Raw genomic sequence first — 17,059 nt, forward strand, 5'->3', positions numbered from 1 at the left:
AGGGGCCCAAGGTGTCAGGACATGCTGTTGCGTAAGGGGGACCTGATACTAAGATTCAATCTTAGTCTCAGTAGTTTTTGGACAAAAGATTATGTGTGTGTGTCCCATGATAATCTCTTTTTCTGAAGTTTTTGCTCCAGAAGAGGCACTTCAGGAATATCTTGCATATTTTTGAAGCTTCTCTCTTAGTTATGCTTAGATGGCAACTCATGATCAATGAGCTTTGTGTGGCATGATGACCTCACGATGGAATACCTTGGATTTTTCTCTACAGAGGCTGTTGTTTTTCTTCTCTTGTTTTTTTTTTTTTTCTTTTTTAAATTCTCTCTGAGATTTAATAGGTCAGGTATAATATGTTCATTTGTTTTCTCAAAGTCTCTAGCACATAATGTTGAGTCTGAATCATCCAACCAATATATAAAGTAAGAAAAAAAACTTCCTAATTTTGTTGTAAGAGCTTTTAAAATACAAACCACATAAAGGGATTATTTTTTATCGACCTTTTTCCATGTTGCCCTTTAAGATTCTCAAAACATTTAAGAGCTAGTGCTCTTTTGGCTAACAGAGGCTTCAAAATCAATAGGTTTTGAATGGAAAACTTGATTTAAATAGTTGATGAATGCAGTGTTTGCTTCATTACACAAAAATCCATTTTCCCATTCACAGGGTACATCTGACCTCCTTACCACTGAGAAGGAGGAAGCCTCTGCCAGCAATTGACATCTTGAAATTTTTTCAAGTTTTCACAGCTCCAAGTTATAGAAAAGTTATAGCTCAATTCACTCATTTTGTCATTTTTGTAAGCCTATGAAACTTCTCCAGGAGGACATTTTCTTCTTTTATTTCCTTTACCCTACTGCCTTTTTCTTGTACTTAGATAGTCATTATCCCTTCCTGTGTTCTTCTTACTTGTTTTGAATGAATAGCAAAAAGCTACTCTATGGTTAATAAATATTGATGCTGCAGTGACAGCTCATCATCCCATTGCCTTCTGCATTCAATAGCCAATATACTTTCTTGTTTAAAAAATATATTGATGTTTTTTAAATATTTTATAAATGCTTACTGGTTTTTTTTCCTTGATAATTTTTAAATTTTTTTAACTAACTAAAGCCTGTTGTACACTGCCTCAAAAGTAAAAGGAAATAACAAGGATATCAAATCCATTTTTCCTTCCTTATGTCCCTAAATGCTGTTCAGGAGAACAGGTTTAATTCCATCTAGTGTTAAAATGCTGTCCTCTGTAGAATATGGTAAGTGGTCATTTATCAGCAAACATCAATACTAAAAACCAGACAGACCAGAGAATGTACATTTTAAACCACAAAAGAAGGACCATTTAGGAGGAAGGGAAAGTGTGATGACTACATGTGAAATGTAAGGATGGGGGCCCTGTGCTATTATACTAGTTACTGAAAACTGTAAGGAAGGATCAGTGAAGCCCTGATTTGTTTACATTGACAGCTGAACAACTTTCAGTACCACCCCTCTCTAGTCCCCTGGTAATATCCTGATACTCTGATTTGGGTTTGAGAAATTTCAACCACCCTCACAGTAAATGTGAATGAACATGACATTTTATGTTTTGATTTAAAGCTTGGTGCAAGCACTGTTACTGCTTAGAAAGTGGAAAGGAAATGATGACACTATGAAGATCTTTCTTATGGTCATTGAGATACAGCAGGGAACAAAGAATAATTAACACAATCTTAGGGTGGCAAACAGCTACTGACAGTTTTGAGAGGGGTGTTGGGGTGCCAAAGGGGCATGTGGCTACAAAGTAAAACCATCCTTTTTTTGGTGAAGAAGATGGGACTCCATAAGAGTATTATCTACTAAGTGTTGAACCCCAGAAATAGGCATTCCTGGCAAGTTGGTTAATGTATTTGATAAATACCACTTACTCAAGCTGTCTAGTTCATTTTTTTGGTAGTACAAGGTAGTAATTTGTCATTTGAAATGTAGAAAGAGGGGAAGCTGCAGATCAATACAGCAAACAAGTGTTTATTGTTTAGTGATTACCAGTCATCAGTGTGTGAATTTATACAACACAATATGCTTAAATTTGAAGGAAAAGGTAAGAAACAAATGCTTAAATAAGATGAAATAGTGAATACAGATCCATCTTCTAGAATAACACATGAATATTTTGAAAGGTTAAGTCCAAATTTAGAAAAGCATTAGACTCATCTTGAAAAGTGTTTAAAAAATGGTTTCTTCAAGATCCAATATTTCACTGTCTCTTCTCAGCAGAGCTCTGATCAATGTGATAGTCCTGTGAGACATTTTCAGTGACTGCAATGCTGTTGTGACACAGCTCTGATGATGATACAAGTCCCTACTCAAGGCCTCTCAGCAGTGCTTCTGTACCTGTTTAATTCAACAGCAGTCTCGGTTCATCTTGGATGCACAAAAAGTGGCGAGGATCAATCTGTGACCTCACCTGGCATTTCAGATTTTAATCTATTTTTTTACAGTCTAAATGTTTGCAAAAAGGTTGTGTCAGTTGGTTCTGTCAAATGATGAATAATACAGAGTTTGAACATAAAAGAAAAGGCAGAATTGTCAGTTCGTCGGAACACTTGTATGCAAACAAGTGAGTGTCACATGAACATGCTTACCACATTCAGATGGATTTAGTTCAATCTTTATAATAGACTAGCTGATGGAAAAAAGTATAAATTGGTAAAAATACAACAAATGCCAAGACTATAATGACAGTTCCATTTTTCTTTATATTGCTCAGTTCAAGCCTCACCTTGAGGTGCCAGCTGCTTGCTTACACAAAACCAAAAATGGGTAACCAGAGCTGCAGACATTGTTAGTATTGTATAAATGTTCTGATATTCTTGTAGAAAAATTTGTATATTAGTTCTTTCCACTACTTGTGTTTACGTGTCTTATTCTTCAAATCTGTATGCTGCATTTTAGTTTTTCTTTTTTTTAATGGGAGACTTAATTCTGGGAAACCCCTGTAAAAATGGTAGTGAAAAAAAATAATATTTTAATGTAGATCTGAAACCATTTCCATAATGCTCCTCCTTAGGGATGCTACAGCACTTTTAGTTTGTAGGTATTTGTGGTATCTTTGCCTTTTTATTTCCAAATCATTGAATTCCTGGGATCTTCTATTCAAAAATATTGTCAGGTAACATTTTTCTGAGGTGATTCTAAATATTTGAAGATATATATGAATGATGATTGAGAGCCAGAATGGAACACTAATTTTTGGTCTCCTCATTATTCTAACCCATAAGGAAAACTAGGAGGATTTGCACAAGAGAACAACACTATAGATTCTGGAGAACTTGATATAGGGCGAAGAGCGATACAAGAAGTGCCCCCTGGGATTTTTTGGAGATCACAACTCTTCATTGATCAGCCACAGTTTCTAAAATTCAATATATCCCTTCAGAAAGATGCACTGATTGGAGTATATGGTCGGAAAGGCTTACCACCTTCACACACTCAGGTGAGACCTGTTTTCATTAAAAGCAGAACATGTTATTGAAAACCATGATCTTGTATCTTTAGTATCTTTTTCCTCTCTCAGGACTACATTCTTCTCAGTTTTGCTTTTTGTTTTTCAATTTTTAGGTTTAGTATTTATACTTCGTTGATCTCATGTAATGACCAGAATGTTTGTAATACTCTAAGTGTTGGGATCTAACATGGGGGTAGAGGCTGTTCTTATTTATGAGCTGTTCTAATGCCTAATCAATGATGATGCTTCAGATATGGAGTTGTTTCATGCAGAATTTATAGGTACTTTTTTTCTTCTCTGGTATATGGACATACCTTTAAAAACCTAAGCAAACTAATACAGGATCTTATGTCCACACATAAGGTGTGGCTGATAGTTCCTGCAAACAGCACATTAGCCAAATTTCCTAACAAGAAGACAAGCAAATTGTACAGTATTTACAGCTTGGTGTCTCACTAAATAAATACATAAAACAAAAAATATATAATATGTGTCTACAAAGACATGGTGAACTGGGATTGTACAAGTGATGGTCTTTACTTGGCATCTAGTGTCTTGAAACTTTGTCCTTAAGTGTCCCAGAGGATCTATTTTGTTCCACCCCTGAGAAGGTTTCTAATGACACATTTTATTGCCACTTATTATGGTCACAATTCCTAGTAACAAAAAACCCACTTTTCATCCATAGTTAAAAAGCAGTTAAAGTACAAAAGAATGAACAGTCTTCTAGATTAGCGGGAGAAAGGGAGAAATCAGTGCCTGAGATGGTATTTTAGCATCAATTGTTTTCTTACTTTATTTTAAAGATTGAAGACCTTCCAAGCTTAGATTTCTTTCAGCACAATATTTGTCCAAGTGCTGGCTCTGATCCATTTTTCCACCTGAATAGGTATTTTAGCCCATTTTCTTCTACCCCATTTGGAGAAACATCTTACTGATTTTAATTTTGAGTGTATGGATTTGTCCTGGACACAAATCTAAGTATAGGAACCTAATGGTATAATCGTATCAAAGCTCTACTGATTATGTCTGATACACAGTTGTAACAGCAAATCCATAACTGCAAAAATAATATATTTTAATTCAGATACTTTTTTTTTAATTTTGATTTTGGTGCTACTGCACTATTTAAATTTTTGGTTTGGGTTGGGTTTTTTTATTCAGGTATAACTTTTTAAATATGTACAATATAGAAATATATCTAATTATTACAACTTTTTAACCGTCACAAACCACAGAGGAAGGGTCAGCAAAGCAGCTAAAGTCATGGCATGTTACATTAACTTTATTTTCTAGTTTAGTTTCCATTAAAGTACAAACACTTTACTGAATGCAGAAAGTGCACTCATGTTTACTTAAAAATTTGATCTTCATAATAATGATTAAATGGGTTTTCTTCAGACCTTCACGTATGAACACCCACCCTCAGGCTGACAACAAGCACAAGAAATTCTAGCATAATGAAAATTGATTCAGAAAGTTATCAGCCATTGGAAATAGAGTTTTGGAATACAAATGCCATCTCAATGATAACAATAATAACAGGAGTTAGGGGAATACATGTGTGGCAAGAATGAATAAAACTGAAGAAGCTGATCTGGACTATGCATTTATATGAGAAGTTATGCAAGTAAGTACATCTATTAAAAAAGTGATCTTTACTTAATTATTTTTCTTGTCAAAAGGTTGAAATGAGAGTGCCCTTTATCCAAAAACACAGACTACTAAATCTATTTCCTATCATCTGTGTTACACAGACTCAAAGTTCTTACTAATGTTCAAGTATGATACAACAGAAAAAATCATATGTGAGTCCTGCTACTGTATCTTCTGTAGCTTCTGTGACATTTTGGATATGCTGCTCCCAGGATATAGGTCAAGCTCTCTTGTCCTATTTTTGCCTGGTACATAATTAGAGTATTTTTTACAAACCATTGACTGACACTTGATACATTAGAAAATTAGGCATGCTTACTTATTAGTGCCCTAGTGAACTTATAAGGCTTCTAAACCTTCCAAAGGGTACAGGTTTATCAGAATGTTTATATGGTCTTGAACCCAGTGATGTACAGTTTAAGTTCCTGAGATAAAGCATGTGTGTAATCTCCTAAAAATGCAGTTTCAGTAAGCAGTTGGGGTTTTATTTGTGACCATGCTCCTTCATGTGTGGGGAAAAAATGGAGTAAAATACTTCTCAGCAGTTTAGGCCTTTCTCCAACAAAGTCCTAATACAGGACTTCAATGAAGACACGACTTGTCCTCGTAAAATACATATTTAACTGAAGTAGCTTATGTAAACAAAATAAGACATCTTGGCAAAAAGACATCTAATGAAATAGAGCACTGAGGGGATTACAAGCATAAGTCCATTTATTGCTTTCTTATTTCCCCTAACTCTTGTGTCTTGTAGTGACAAAAGTTCCTTCCTAACTGTCAGGTGGGCATAGGTAATACGGACAGACTAATGGATGCTTCACTGCATCCTTCCATTAGACAAGGCAGCTTACTCATGTGGCTCCAAGTGTCACAGGAACATAGGAGGCAAACACATGAATATCCATGCTGAAGATCAAAGGCCCATCTAGCATTCTGTCTGATGGTGCCCATGAGCAGATACACAGAGATTTGATAAAGCAGCATGATAGTACTGTAGTAGTTGTTCCCACAACATGCTTTTGGCCTCCAGAGTTTTAAGGCTGAAGGACTTTGCTGAGTCAAAGATGCTGTCTTTGTATTTTAAAGCCTTTGATAGATTTTTTTTTTCCTGTGAATTTGCATAGTCACCTTTGAACTTGTGGAAGCTTTTAGAATCTGTGACATTTGCGGCAAGGCTTAACTACATATCTCACACTGTACTCCTCAATGTGTTTTGAGACACAAACTCAAGCTGCTACTCAAGTAGCTTTTGTTTGACACACTGTTGATAGTGTTCTGGAAGAGGCAGGACAGAGTTTCTCATTAATTTCTTCTCCATACCACCCTTGATTTATAGATCTCTGGTGTTAATTAGTGAGTTGTATTTTTTCCAGTCTGTTTTGTCATTCTTTTTATGAAAGCTTTTTCAATCATTTAGTCATCCTTCTCCTTTTCTGAATGTTCTCCAGTTTTCATGCAGCCTTTTCAAGGTGTGGAGAGCAGAACAGCACAGAACATAAGAGATGTTTAACTATGATGGTTTCACACAATGCCTTAATAGTGTCTGCTTTTTTTTTTTTTAATTGTCGAGCTAATATTTCCATAATCTGTCATAGCTCCAACCATAGCTCCAAAATCTCATGCTGTAATGACAAAAGTTGGCTCAGAGCCTATCTCTGGATGTGTAAAGCTAGGGTTGTTTCATGAGGACTTTGAAAAGTAGGATCTCAGTCATATATATCACTTCTTGTCTGTGTCTCTTGAATGCTATCTGCCCTTGTCTTCTACTCACAGAGTGACAAGTGCTAATAACTAAATTTATGCAAATGAGCAACTGCTACTTGTTTCTCAAACGTCAGTATTTGAATTTTCAGATCTTACATTAAATAACAGGGAACTCATTACTTCCTGCATTCTGCCAGCATTTGTAAAGTTGCCTTATCACCTGTCCTCCTCCAGTTTCTTTGCTCATATGCCTGTGGTACCATACATATGTAACCACACACACCACAGTCTTCTTTAGCTCTCTCCTCACAGCTTCAGTATTTCTACCAATACCTGCCTTCACTCCAGTGAACTATAGTCACTTTTGACTGTAAGGCAAAATTTGCCTTTTACTTTTGCCACCTTGTTCTCCACTTCTGTTTTGTACCCTTTGCCTGTTTATGGACCTCATTTTGTACCCAATTTAAACTTGACAGTGAGTGAGAGGAAACTGTAATCAATATCTGTCCCTAGCTGTACAACCTCTGGTGATAATTATCCTACCATTGCAAGGGACATAATAAAAGTGTGATAGAAACAACCTTGGGAGAGATCTCAAGAGGTCTTAGTTTACACCTTTGTCTTGCAACAGGATGAATTGTGTATAAACTCTTCCTATCAATTGCTTAGAATTTTATTATTAAACAATAACAGAATGCAGAAACTTTAACTCTTGTTTTGTCCCATAATCCAAAGTAATAGGGATATGGTATGTGGGAAATAGCTTGATATATTGTATTCAGGACAGACTTTTTGGTTGCCTTGCTCTATTCTCTTTAGGTGCCAAAATTAGTCTCAAGCCCAGCTACTATCTGTGTGTCACAGACTGGTCTGAGATGCATAGTTCTCTCTTTCTGGGGAATCATAAATAAATCAACCAGAAATAATAGACGGTGGCTGTCCATTCAAAACCCAATCAATGCAAGCCTGAAAGTCTTTGTGACACTTTCTAAAAATGTCAGTTCCATTGCAGCCAGACAATCAATATGTTTATTTAAAGAGACCTTTAAGCATAAAAAGGAGACTTTGGTTTAAAGCAAAACTGTATGGAATGGTAGAGCAAATCACCACATTTAGACTCAATATAAAGGAAATTAATTTATCCTCATAGGAGGAAAATAAAATTGGTACAGTTTTGCTTATGATGATAATTGTTTTTCCAGTCTGTTTTTGTTACTGTGTCCTAAATATCGAAAAGCAGCCTTTAGAAGGGTTAAGATCAATTATTGTTTTTTGCTGGGGGACAGAATGAACAGTAAATTCCCTTCTGCATGGCTTTTTAAATGTAGTCTAAAATGGTGTTCTGATAACAGCATATGTCCTTATTACATTCCAAATACAAAATCATGAATTTTACTGTGCTTGTCAGCCATTAGTGGCCAATCAAGTGGTGTAACCACTTGCCCCTGTATCAAAAATACGGTTTTAATCTGAAATTGTCATTCTACAAATGTGATCTGTTGCCATATACAAATTATGAAGCTGCTCCTAATGTCTATAAATGACCTGTTAAAATTCAGAGCTCCCTGAGCCTTCCCTTTTTAAAAATATTAGTGAAACTCACCAAAGAGGCAGAAGTGAAAAAAACTAAAATTGTTTTTCTCTCTCTCGCAAAATAAGATAAATATTTAATTCTCTGACAAATGGGAGTGTTGAATGGTTTTGAATAATTACTCTCCCAAAACAATCACATTCGTTTTCATGTGGTGCAGCACATACAAAGCTGCCGAGGCACCAGCCTCTGCGCATCCTAATCACATTATGTTCTATTCTGCTCCTGCAGACATAGCTGGAAAAGTGTCTGAGGTATTGATAGAGTCATATTAACTGTGCATTTCCTTCACATCCTGGCTTGTGGGAAGATGATTCTGATTACTGGGGAGAAGCAATCTTACCATACCAGGGAATTTTAGCCTGTAATTTCAAGAAGAGAACATAAGTACTTAAACCCTTGTTCCTGGACAAAGGCTATCATGTTTGCTTTTGTCCCAGTAGCAGTTTGTGAAGGTCACAAGTCAAGGTGTAAAACCACTGATTCTGTGGTCCTGGGAACTGATCTTATCCCACCTCAGGTGAATCAGTGGTTTCACATGCTGGCCTTTACTTTAATAGGCCCTGGATGTAATTTCATTTGAGAGAGATCTTCAACATGTGAGAATCTTGAAGGTTTATGTGTTACAGTTCACTTCATACAAAAAGCAGGTGTCACAGTAAAAGTGAAACTTTGAACAGTCTTAGCAGGAAAAGCAGAGACCCTCTACCTCAAGCAAGAATGCTCTTCAATTTTCCTACCTGTTTAATTTTGCCCTATACATACTGATCTTTACATGTTCAACGTGCAGAAGACAACTTTCAAGCCATGAGAACAGGTTCCAGAAAGTGTAAATCAGTGTAGGGCCTGGAGCAGTTTTAGCCCTGCAGGTGCCATTGGCCCTAGTTAAGGTACATAAACATGCATAACATGCATAAAAACTGGTGTTGTGAGTTTGTTTTATCAGCTGAGATACTGCTACATTTTTCCAAGGCCCATGATAGTTGTTAAAAATACAATATGTGCTGTCCATTGACCTGAGGTACCATGGGGTTTGGTCAGTTTGTCTTTTTTGACATTTGCAATATTTTCCACTTTCCATCTCCTGTTTTGAGCTTCTGTGATGGGAAGTAAAGCTCTTGCTCTCCTTCCTCCAGAAGTCCAGACTGAAGGAAAGGGGGATTGAGCAGTTTAATCCTTCATCTGAAACTAAATGAAGAAAAGTAGATTATTGGTATTGTATATTATTATTACCCCATATGTACATAACACAGTTTGAAAGTTAGCTCTCACCTGAAAATCAGGTGTCAGTCATGACTGCAAACTCATTTCAACTGCTGCTCTCTTCCCCCAGTGTATGCAATAAGTTCGTTGGCTACTTTCCACTGAAAAAGTCATTCTAATAAGCATGAGAACTACTTGGTAGTTTTGTTTGAATACTTAGCAAGGAGCAATGAAATAAGCAATATTTCAGTTCCTGCTTCCCTGCTCCAAAAGGAAACTCTTGGTCTAAATATAAGCCTATTGTCAGGGTGTTGTTGGGAAGCTTGTGGTGCCATGGTCATCCCCTGACTTGTCAAGCTCCCGTCTGTTCCTCATTGCAGTATGACTTTGTGGAGCTCCTGGATGGCAGCCGGCTGATTGCAAGGGAGCAACGCAACCTGCTGGAGTCGGAGCGAGCAGGACGGCAGGCGAGGTCTGTCAGTCTCCACGAGGCAGGTTTTATCCAGTATTTGGATTCTGGCATCTGGCACCTGGCCTTTTATAATGATGGGAAAAATGCAGAGCAGGTGTCTTTTAATACCATAATTATAGGTAAGCATAATCTTTAAAGCTCTTACCTAACACTAGCTTCGGGTCAGGATTTTTAGGAATATGTAGATGGGTTTTGGTGGTGATATGATCTGACTTTTTCTTTGCAGGTTTTCCATTTATAGTGTTTCTTTTGCTGCTCAGAATAAAACACAGAGTATATATTTCAATTTTTTGATCTAAGGCACAAGGATTTTAATTTCTTAGTCTAAGGCATAAGGTGTGTGCCCTCTAGTAAACAGTGCTTGAAAGGAGAACAGTGTTTTTAAGTATTTATTAAATGGCACAAGGCTAGATTTTAAGTATGGAGCTCATGTAGCTCCAATTTTAGCCTTTTTGTTGGCATATAATATCCAAAGGTACTGGGGGCATTAGCAGTAGAAAATCAGAGCTATTTGTGCTCTTCAAACAAAACAAACATAAACACTTCTCGGCATGAGAACATGCTGTCAGTTAGTAGTGGTTCAACTGATAGGTACTTCATGCAGGGGGCACCTGTGAATTATCCTTCTCTTGTTCCCTTTAGAGTCTGTGGTGGAATGCCCCCGAAATTGCCATGGTAACGGTGAATGTGTTTCTGGATCCTGCCATTGTTTTCCTGGGTTTCTGGGCCCCGATTGTTCGAGAGGTAAATCAACCCAATGCTTTTCTCAAGTCAGTTTAAGCGAGCATGAAGACAAATACACCAGAAGAGCAACATCTTAGATGTTGTTCTTTAGAAAGCTTTGGTGGCGATGTTGATTTTGATTGTTGTGCCATGTTCTGTTTCACAGCAGCCTGCCCAGTGCTGTGCAGTGGCAATGGGCAGTACTCCAAAGGACGCTGCCTGTGTTACAGCGGCTGGAAGGGCACCGAGTGTGATGTGCCTACGAGTCAGTGCATCGATCCCCAGTGTGGAGGACGGGGCATTTGCATCATGGGCTCTTGTGCCTGCAACTCCGGCTACAAAGGAGAAAACTGTGAAGAAGGTAAATGAGTAAATATTTATGCCAGCACCAGCTGTTGTTGGTCAGGTTTACAGCTGGCACATCCAGCTCATGAATTTTTCTAGGTCTAGACATTGTGCACTAACCATGCTTCTTCATAAATCATTTTAGGATACTACAAATCAAGTTTTGTAATCACTAGTATCAGTTCTATTAATTATATAATTCACTAGTATCAATAATTCTAGAGAATTATTGTGCTCTACTTATTCTCAAGTAAACAGTGGGAAAATTCTAAGTAACATGCATGTAATGTTTTTGCTTGCCAGTATAGTTCCTTTTTGTCTGGCAGAGGTCAGCTAAGAAGGAAGCGCACAAAACACACAAAATCTGTAGGAATTCTTACTGAATTTTCCCAGTACAGAGTAAATCATTAATTTATTGCATTTGTTAGTAGTCTTTTCCACTGACCAGGCTGTGGAAAGTGCTGAGTCGAATGCATCAGAGGGAAAAATGATGCATCATTTTTGTATTCCAGAGACATGCATAATAATATTCATCCTGGTGTGCTGCAAAATGTGGTTCGTTTTCCATTCTATTTTTTTAGGGAGTAAAAACTGCCATTTTCTTCCTCAATCAAATTGATTTTATTGATCTCTATGTACAAAGTAATGCAATTAAGTCTCTGGAATTAAATTTTCAGACCATTGACCCTACAAGTGTAACATTTTATTGAGTCAAATTGCTAAATTAAATCTCATCATCTAAAGCACAAGTGAATTAAGACAGATAGACAGTAGGCAACTCATTCATTTCTGAAACAAGTTGAGGGTCCTACGTAGCAGTGGACTGGGTCAGTTGTAGCAGGGAATGGTGCTGCAGGAAATCCAACACTTGTTACACTATGATTAGGCAGAATCAAATCAGTTGCCCAAAGCCAATCTTGCTGTAATTCAGAAAAATTAGCAAACCTTGAAAGATTCTCCATTAATTCAGTGGTAACCTGTAATTGTCTTGATGTCGGTTACGTGCATGCACAAATTCCACAGTATCAGAAAGTCATGTAAAAGGGAGGTGTTTTTACAAAGAAAACTGCAGCTATGCAAGTGACAACAAAGAGCAATTTACCTTGTAGCTAGAGAAGGGAGGCTGGAACAAAGATATCTTAGTCCACTCTGTCTTCTCCTCACTGATTGCAGTGAAAGAAAGGTGAACTTCTCAGCTTCAGCCTACTAATGTTTACTTTCAAGATGAAAGTAGATGCTGGCTATTTCATAAGGTCTTAAAATGTGAATTAAGCCCAAAAATGCCATTAGCACCTATGGGTTGATTACTGTTGTTAGGATTGACAGGTTTAAGCTGATCTTTCTCATCTGCCTGCAGCGGATTGCTTGGACCCAGCCTGCTCCAGCCACGGCGTGTGCATCCACGGCGAGTGCCACTGCAACCCAGGCTGGGGTGGCAACAACTGTGAAATCCTGAAGACAATGTGCTCTGACCAGTGCTCTGGTCATGGCACCTACCTTCAAGAGAGTGGTAGCTGCACTTGTGACCCCAACTGGACAGGTCCAGATTGCTCCAATGGTAAGAGTTAAAAGCACCAGCATTTTATAAAATGTTGATGTCTTGAATAGCAGCATTTTAATGACATTATTGTGTTAGGACGTGACCTGCTGAGCTGATTGATGTTTTGGAGGTGACTTCAGCATGAACTGTAAATTGATTCAAAGGTTCAAAATAATTGATGAGTTTGAAGGATTTGAAAATCAGTGTATTTGTTTGTGTCTTTTAGCTGCCTTCATCTGGTAACTTCAGGTATTTCACATGCAAGTTCAGAATGTTCTTTGCATGATATGTAGATATTTCGTAATACATCTGTTTAGAAACTTAAAACTACTCTAGTAAAACCAGGGATGTTCACATTTTAAATCTCTCCAGCTAACTGGAGATACTTTTCTTGAAAAACAGATAGCATTCGAGTTTGAAGGCAAAGGGAATACAAGAATGAATCATAAACAGCTTTTGAGGCAGGGTGCAGACTGCCAGGGTAGAAGGAGCTGGTAGGAGTGAAGAAGCAGAGGAATTTCTTGAAATATGAACTGAGCTTATTAAAACCATAGTCTGAGCTTAGAAACAAAAGGAGAAAACTAGAGGTACTACCAGAGAGGAGAATCTAAATATTTATAAAGTATGACAGCAGCTTTTTGACAAATACAAGTTTTAAGAATCTTCTTTGGTAGCCACATATCAAAAAAGAAATCATGTCTAACTGTGAGACATGTATTTGTCTAAACCAGTTCATCTAAGAACTCAGACATTTTGTTAATGAAAACTGAACACATGGGCTAGCTGGGTTTATGCCAGCTTATGAATAAATATAACTTTTTCATGAGGAACCATCTTTTTAAAACAAATGTACTTCCTGACCAGGATCTGTGATACTCCATAATGGTTTATGCATGTGAGAGTGATAGAGTTCCAAACATGCAAGAAAAAGTGACAAAGAGAAGAAAATTTTTTCTTCTGTGAAATTTGTTTCGGAATAAAAATACTTTTCTGAATATTTCTAGCACTAAAAATGGCTATTTGTGTTAGATCCTGTCTAGTTCTCAGGCAAAACATGGATCCCCTATTTACTGACACATTGTCCTCTACGCTTTTTTTGATGACCAGTTATGCTCCATCTTTTACTTATGTTTCATTGAATGATTTGTCATTAAAATAACATAAAATGTTTCTGATCTCAAATATCTCAAGTGTGTCAGACTTACAAAAGAGCTTTGTAAAAACATGTGCAGATTATTTGCTGAAGCTGTGCAAAATGACCTTCAGAGGAGTATGCTAAAAAGTAAATCTTAGCCATAAACATGTTGTTAAGCTGCTAGATGAAGAAAAGAATGAGTTATTTCCATCAGAGGATTTTATAGGTTTGAAATCAGCAGAGCTTTCCTCTATCTTCATCAGCAGTTTGTCCGTTAATTAGCCCTTCAATTCCACTTCAATTAAATTAACTCTAATTAATAAATTCATTACAAAGATTGACGCACCTTGCTCAAAGCTAGTGTGGTAAAAGCTGATAAACACCTTCACCCTAATGAAAAATTGATTAGATTGAAGAGAAATAAAGCTTTCTTTCTTGGAGCTGCAGTGACGTTTTGTGACTTTAAAGTTAATCAAACCGTCTTGCATCTTTTAATCAAAAATTTAATTCAAAGTAGATATGAAATGCTATACAGGGGCGGGGGGGGAGGGAAGGGAGGAGGAAATTACAGCTGTCTTTCTCCATAAAGATTTTGGTCTGTTTCTTAGGGGAAATGTCACAGCTCCTTGATACTGTGTTTAGTGTTCCACTGCACTTTGAGACAGCAGGGAAGGAAAACACTGTTGATCAGGAAACTGGAAACCTTTTTTGCACTGAATGCAAGTTTCTTTTACTGTTAAAAATAATTTTGATTTTTTTATTACTAAACTACTTGCTGTCTTTTACAAGAAAACAAAAACTAATTACAGCATTTCTATGAACCAATACATGGCTACAGCCAGCTGTATGCCAAGGAACCAAACAAGTCCCTCAGGCTATATTGTATCTCTTTGTTTTTCTGTTTTCTGCTTAGCAGAAGTAAAGTTTGCTGGAGTCTGACTAAATGAACCAAAACTGTAAATGCAAAATCTGGCACTGTAAATTATCATCTTGTATTAGCTGAGATTTAATATGCGTTGTTTGGTCTCTGACTACCTTTGGCTGTTAACATATTTTTCAATTATTCTATCAGATACAAGATCCTGTTACTATATGTAAATGACAAGTTAAATTGCTGTATGTTGATTTATTTTTTTAACAAAGTATTATTGAGACCAGACTGTTCATAGCTGTCACTGATACAAATTTACTGAAAGTAAAAGAGAATGATCTTTTATATTTTATAGATGTGTCAGTGTGTCAGCATAGTGCTAATTTGTCTCGCTAATGCTGATTCTTTATAATGAAAAAACGTGTCAGAAATGGCACGTTTTTAACTTTGAAAGAAAACAGGGAGAAGAGTATGTAGGGGAAACCTTGCTAAAATGAACTTTGTCGTATTAGATTTTCACTCACAACAGACAATGATCTAGGTATATATTACATTTAGTCACTATGAGTACAGTGTGAGTTCTGGTAGGTCTAAGTGCCATGTAATCTAAGATACAAAAGGTTACTCTTAAGACATAAGTGATCACAAAAAAACATGCTTGAAAATTACTCTGAGCTAGCAAAAGAGCTGTGGATATTTAAACATCACTAAAGTCCACTGGCTAGCTAGATGAGCATTAGCAAAGAGATAAAACTCTGTGCTCTCAGTTCTGTTGGATCTTACATGAAAATGTCTCACGCTAAATTCCTTTGATTTAACCTTCAAAGATGTTGCCTTTCTCATTCTTCACATGTCGAATTAAAACGTAGCATTTCTAATTAATGCATACCCTCTCTCTACCCTGTGCTCTCTGCCCCTTTTCCTGCTCCCATCTCCCGTGCCCTGCAGAGATCTGCTCGGTGGACTGTGGCACGCACGGCGTGTGCATGGGTGGCACATGTCGCTGCGAGGAGGGCTGGACGGGCGCAGCCTGCAACCAGCGCGCTTGCCATCCGCGCTGCGCCGAGCACGGCACCTGCAAGGATGGGAAGTGTGAATGTAGCCAGGGATGGAACGGAGAGCACTGCACCATTGGTAGGCTGCCTATGCTTTACCCTGTCTTCACTGCAAAATTCAAACGGCCGGCGCTGCTGGCCACGTCTGAATGAGAAGGGTGTTACTTTGAAGGATGTTTCTTCAAACAGAATATTTGCATGTGTCAGTCTGTGGAAAAGAGTTGATATTTTAAGAAAGGAAATGGTTATATTAATGGCTCATCAGTTCTTCATACCTAGTTTGCCATGAAAAGAAGGTGAAAGAATTTCCTTTTCAATCTTTTCCCTTTAACTGCCTTTCACTGAGGGGGAGGTTACTTTTATTTTGAACTGTAAATATATTATTTGATTTGTGCTTTTCTATTTTTATGTGATAGCTTTATGTCTTTTGGAAATGAAGCTTCCTGTTGTTTTTCCTTCTTTTTTTTCACTTTTAAGGAGAAGAAGCTCTAAAAAGTGACTTGCCTGCATGAAAATGTCACTTCCACCATGTAATAAATGCCATTTAACTGCCCAAAATTATTTTCTTGTCAACATAATGTTCTATTTTAGAATACTATCAAATTTCTTATGTGTTAATAATGTAACAAAAGTTTAATACAGCTGATTGAGAAGAAGCCACCCTTATTACAGCTTCTATGTTTTTGTAACCAAATTAGTTCTAGTGCCTGAAAACCTTTGGAAGTTACTATACCTTTATCAGTGGAGCTTTTCTTACACAGTTATTTACAGTCCACATGTCCCATATACAGCACAGTATCCTTCTCCACTACACAGGCTTTGACAGTGAGCTAGCAGGAGAAATTATGCATGTAAATAGGAGGACTAAGAAGAAGTGGAGCTGTAGTGCTAAGAAATTCCCTTCCACACTAATTCCCCTTTGTGCAAGATGCTGCAGGTCTGTAACAGTGGAGTAGAGTCCTATCCAAACAATTTTTATCTCGGCATAACCACACAGAGAAACTTCTGCATGACAACAGGTAGGAAGCACAGACAAAGGAACTGGCCATGGTCTATGCACAAGAGATGACTAGTTTGTACTTTGGTGAGTGGAGAGCATCACATGAAGCTCATTAAAGGCTGTGACAGGAGTAACAACATGATTGAGATATTTATGGGGCACATTTCCCAAGTATGAGGAGCATCATGGCTAAGCACTTTGAGGTGGATTAAATTGGCAACAAAAAAGGTAGCCACAGGTCAGACAAAGGCAAGCGTAAGACTGAGCGATAAGGAAATCA

General features: G+C 37.4%; 1 protein-coding gene across 14 annotated transcripts in view; it reads left to right on the forward strand.

The window, feature by feature from the left end:
• Nucleotides 1-17,059, forward strand: part of TENM3 (teneurin transmembrane protein 3) — a 410,560-nt gene that overhangs the window by 314,094 nt on the left and 79,407 nt on the right. For all 14 annotated transcript variants that reach the window (XM_085058723.1, XM_085058722.1, XM_085058727.1 and 11 more), the window contains 6 exons: nt 3,258-3,472; nt 10,019-10,229; nt 10,753-10,854; nt 11,000-11,194; nt 12,536-12,736; nt 15,673-15,858. In XM_085058723.1, coding sequence (XP_084914849.1) covers nt 3,258-3,472; nt 10,019-10,229; nt 10,753-10,854; nt 11,000-11,194; nt 12,536-12,736; nt 15,673-15,858 — 1,110 coding nt within the window. The remainder of the gene's footprint in view (nt 1-3,257; nt 3,473-10,018; nt 10,230-10,752; nt 10,855-10,999; nt 11,195-12,535; nt 12,737-15,672; nt 15,859-17,059) is intronic.

Source organism: Lichenostomus cassidix, chromosome 4 (genome assembly GCF_008360975.1).
Source record: "Lichenostomus cassidix isolate B80296 chromosome 4, HeHo_3.0, whole genome shotgun sequence".
NCBI classification, from domain to species: domain Eukaryota; kingdom Metazoa; phylum Chordata; class Aves; order Passeriformes; family Meliphagidae; genus Lichenostomus; species Lichenostomus cassidix.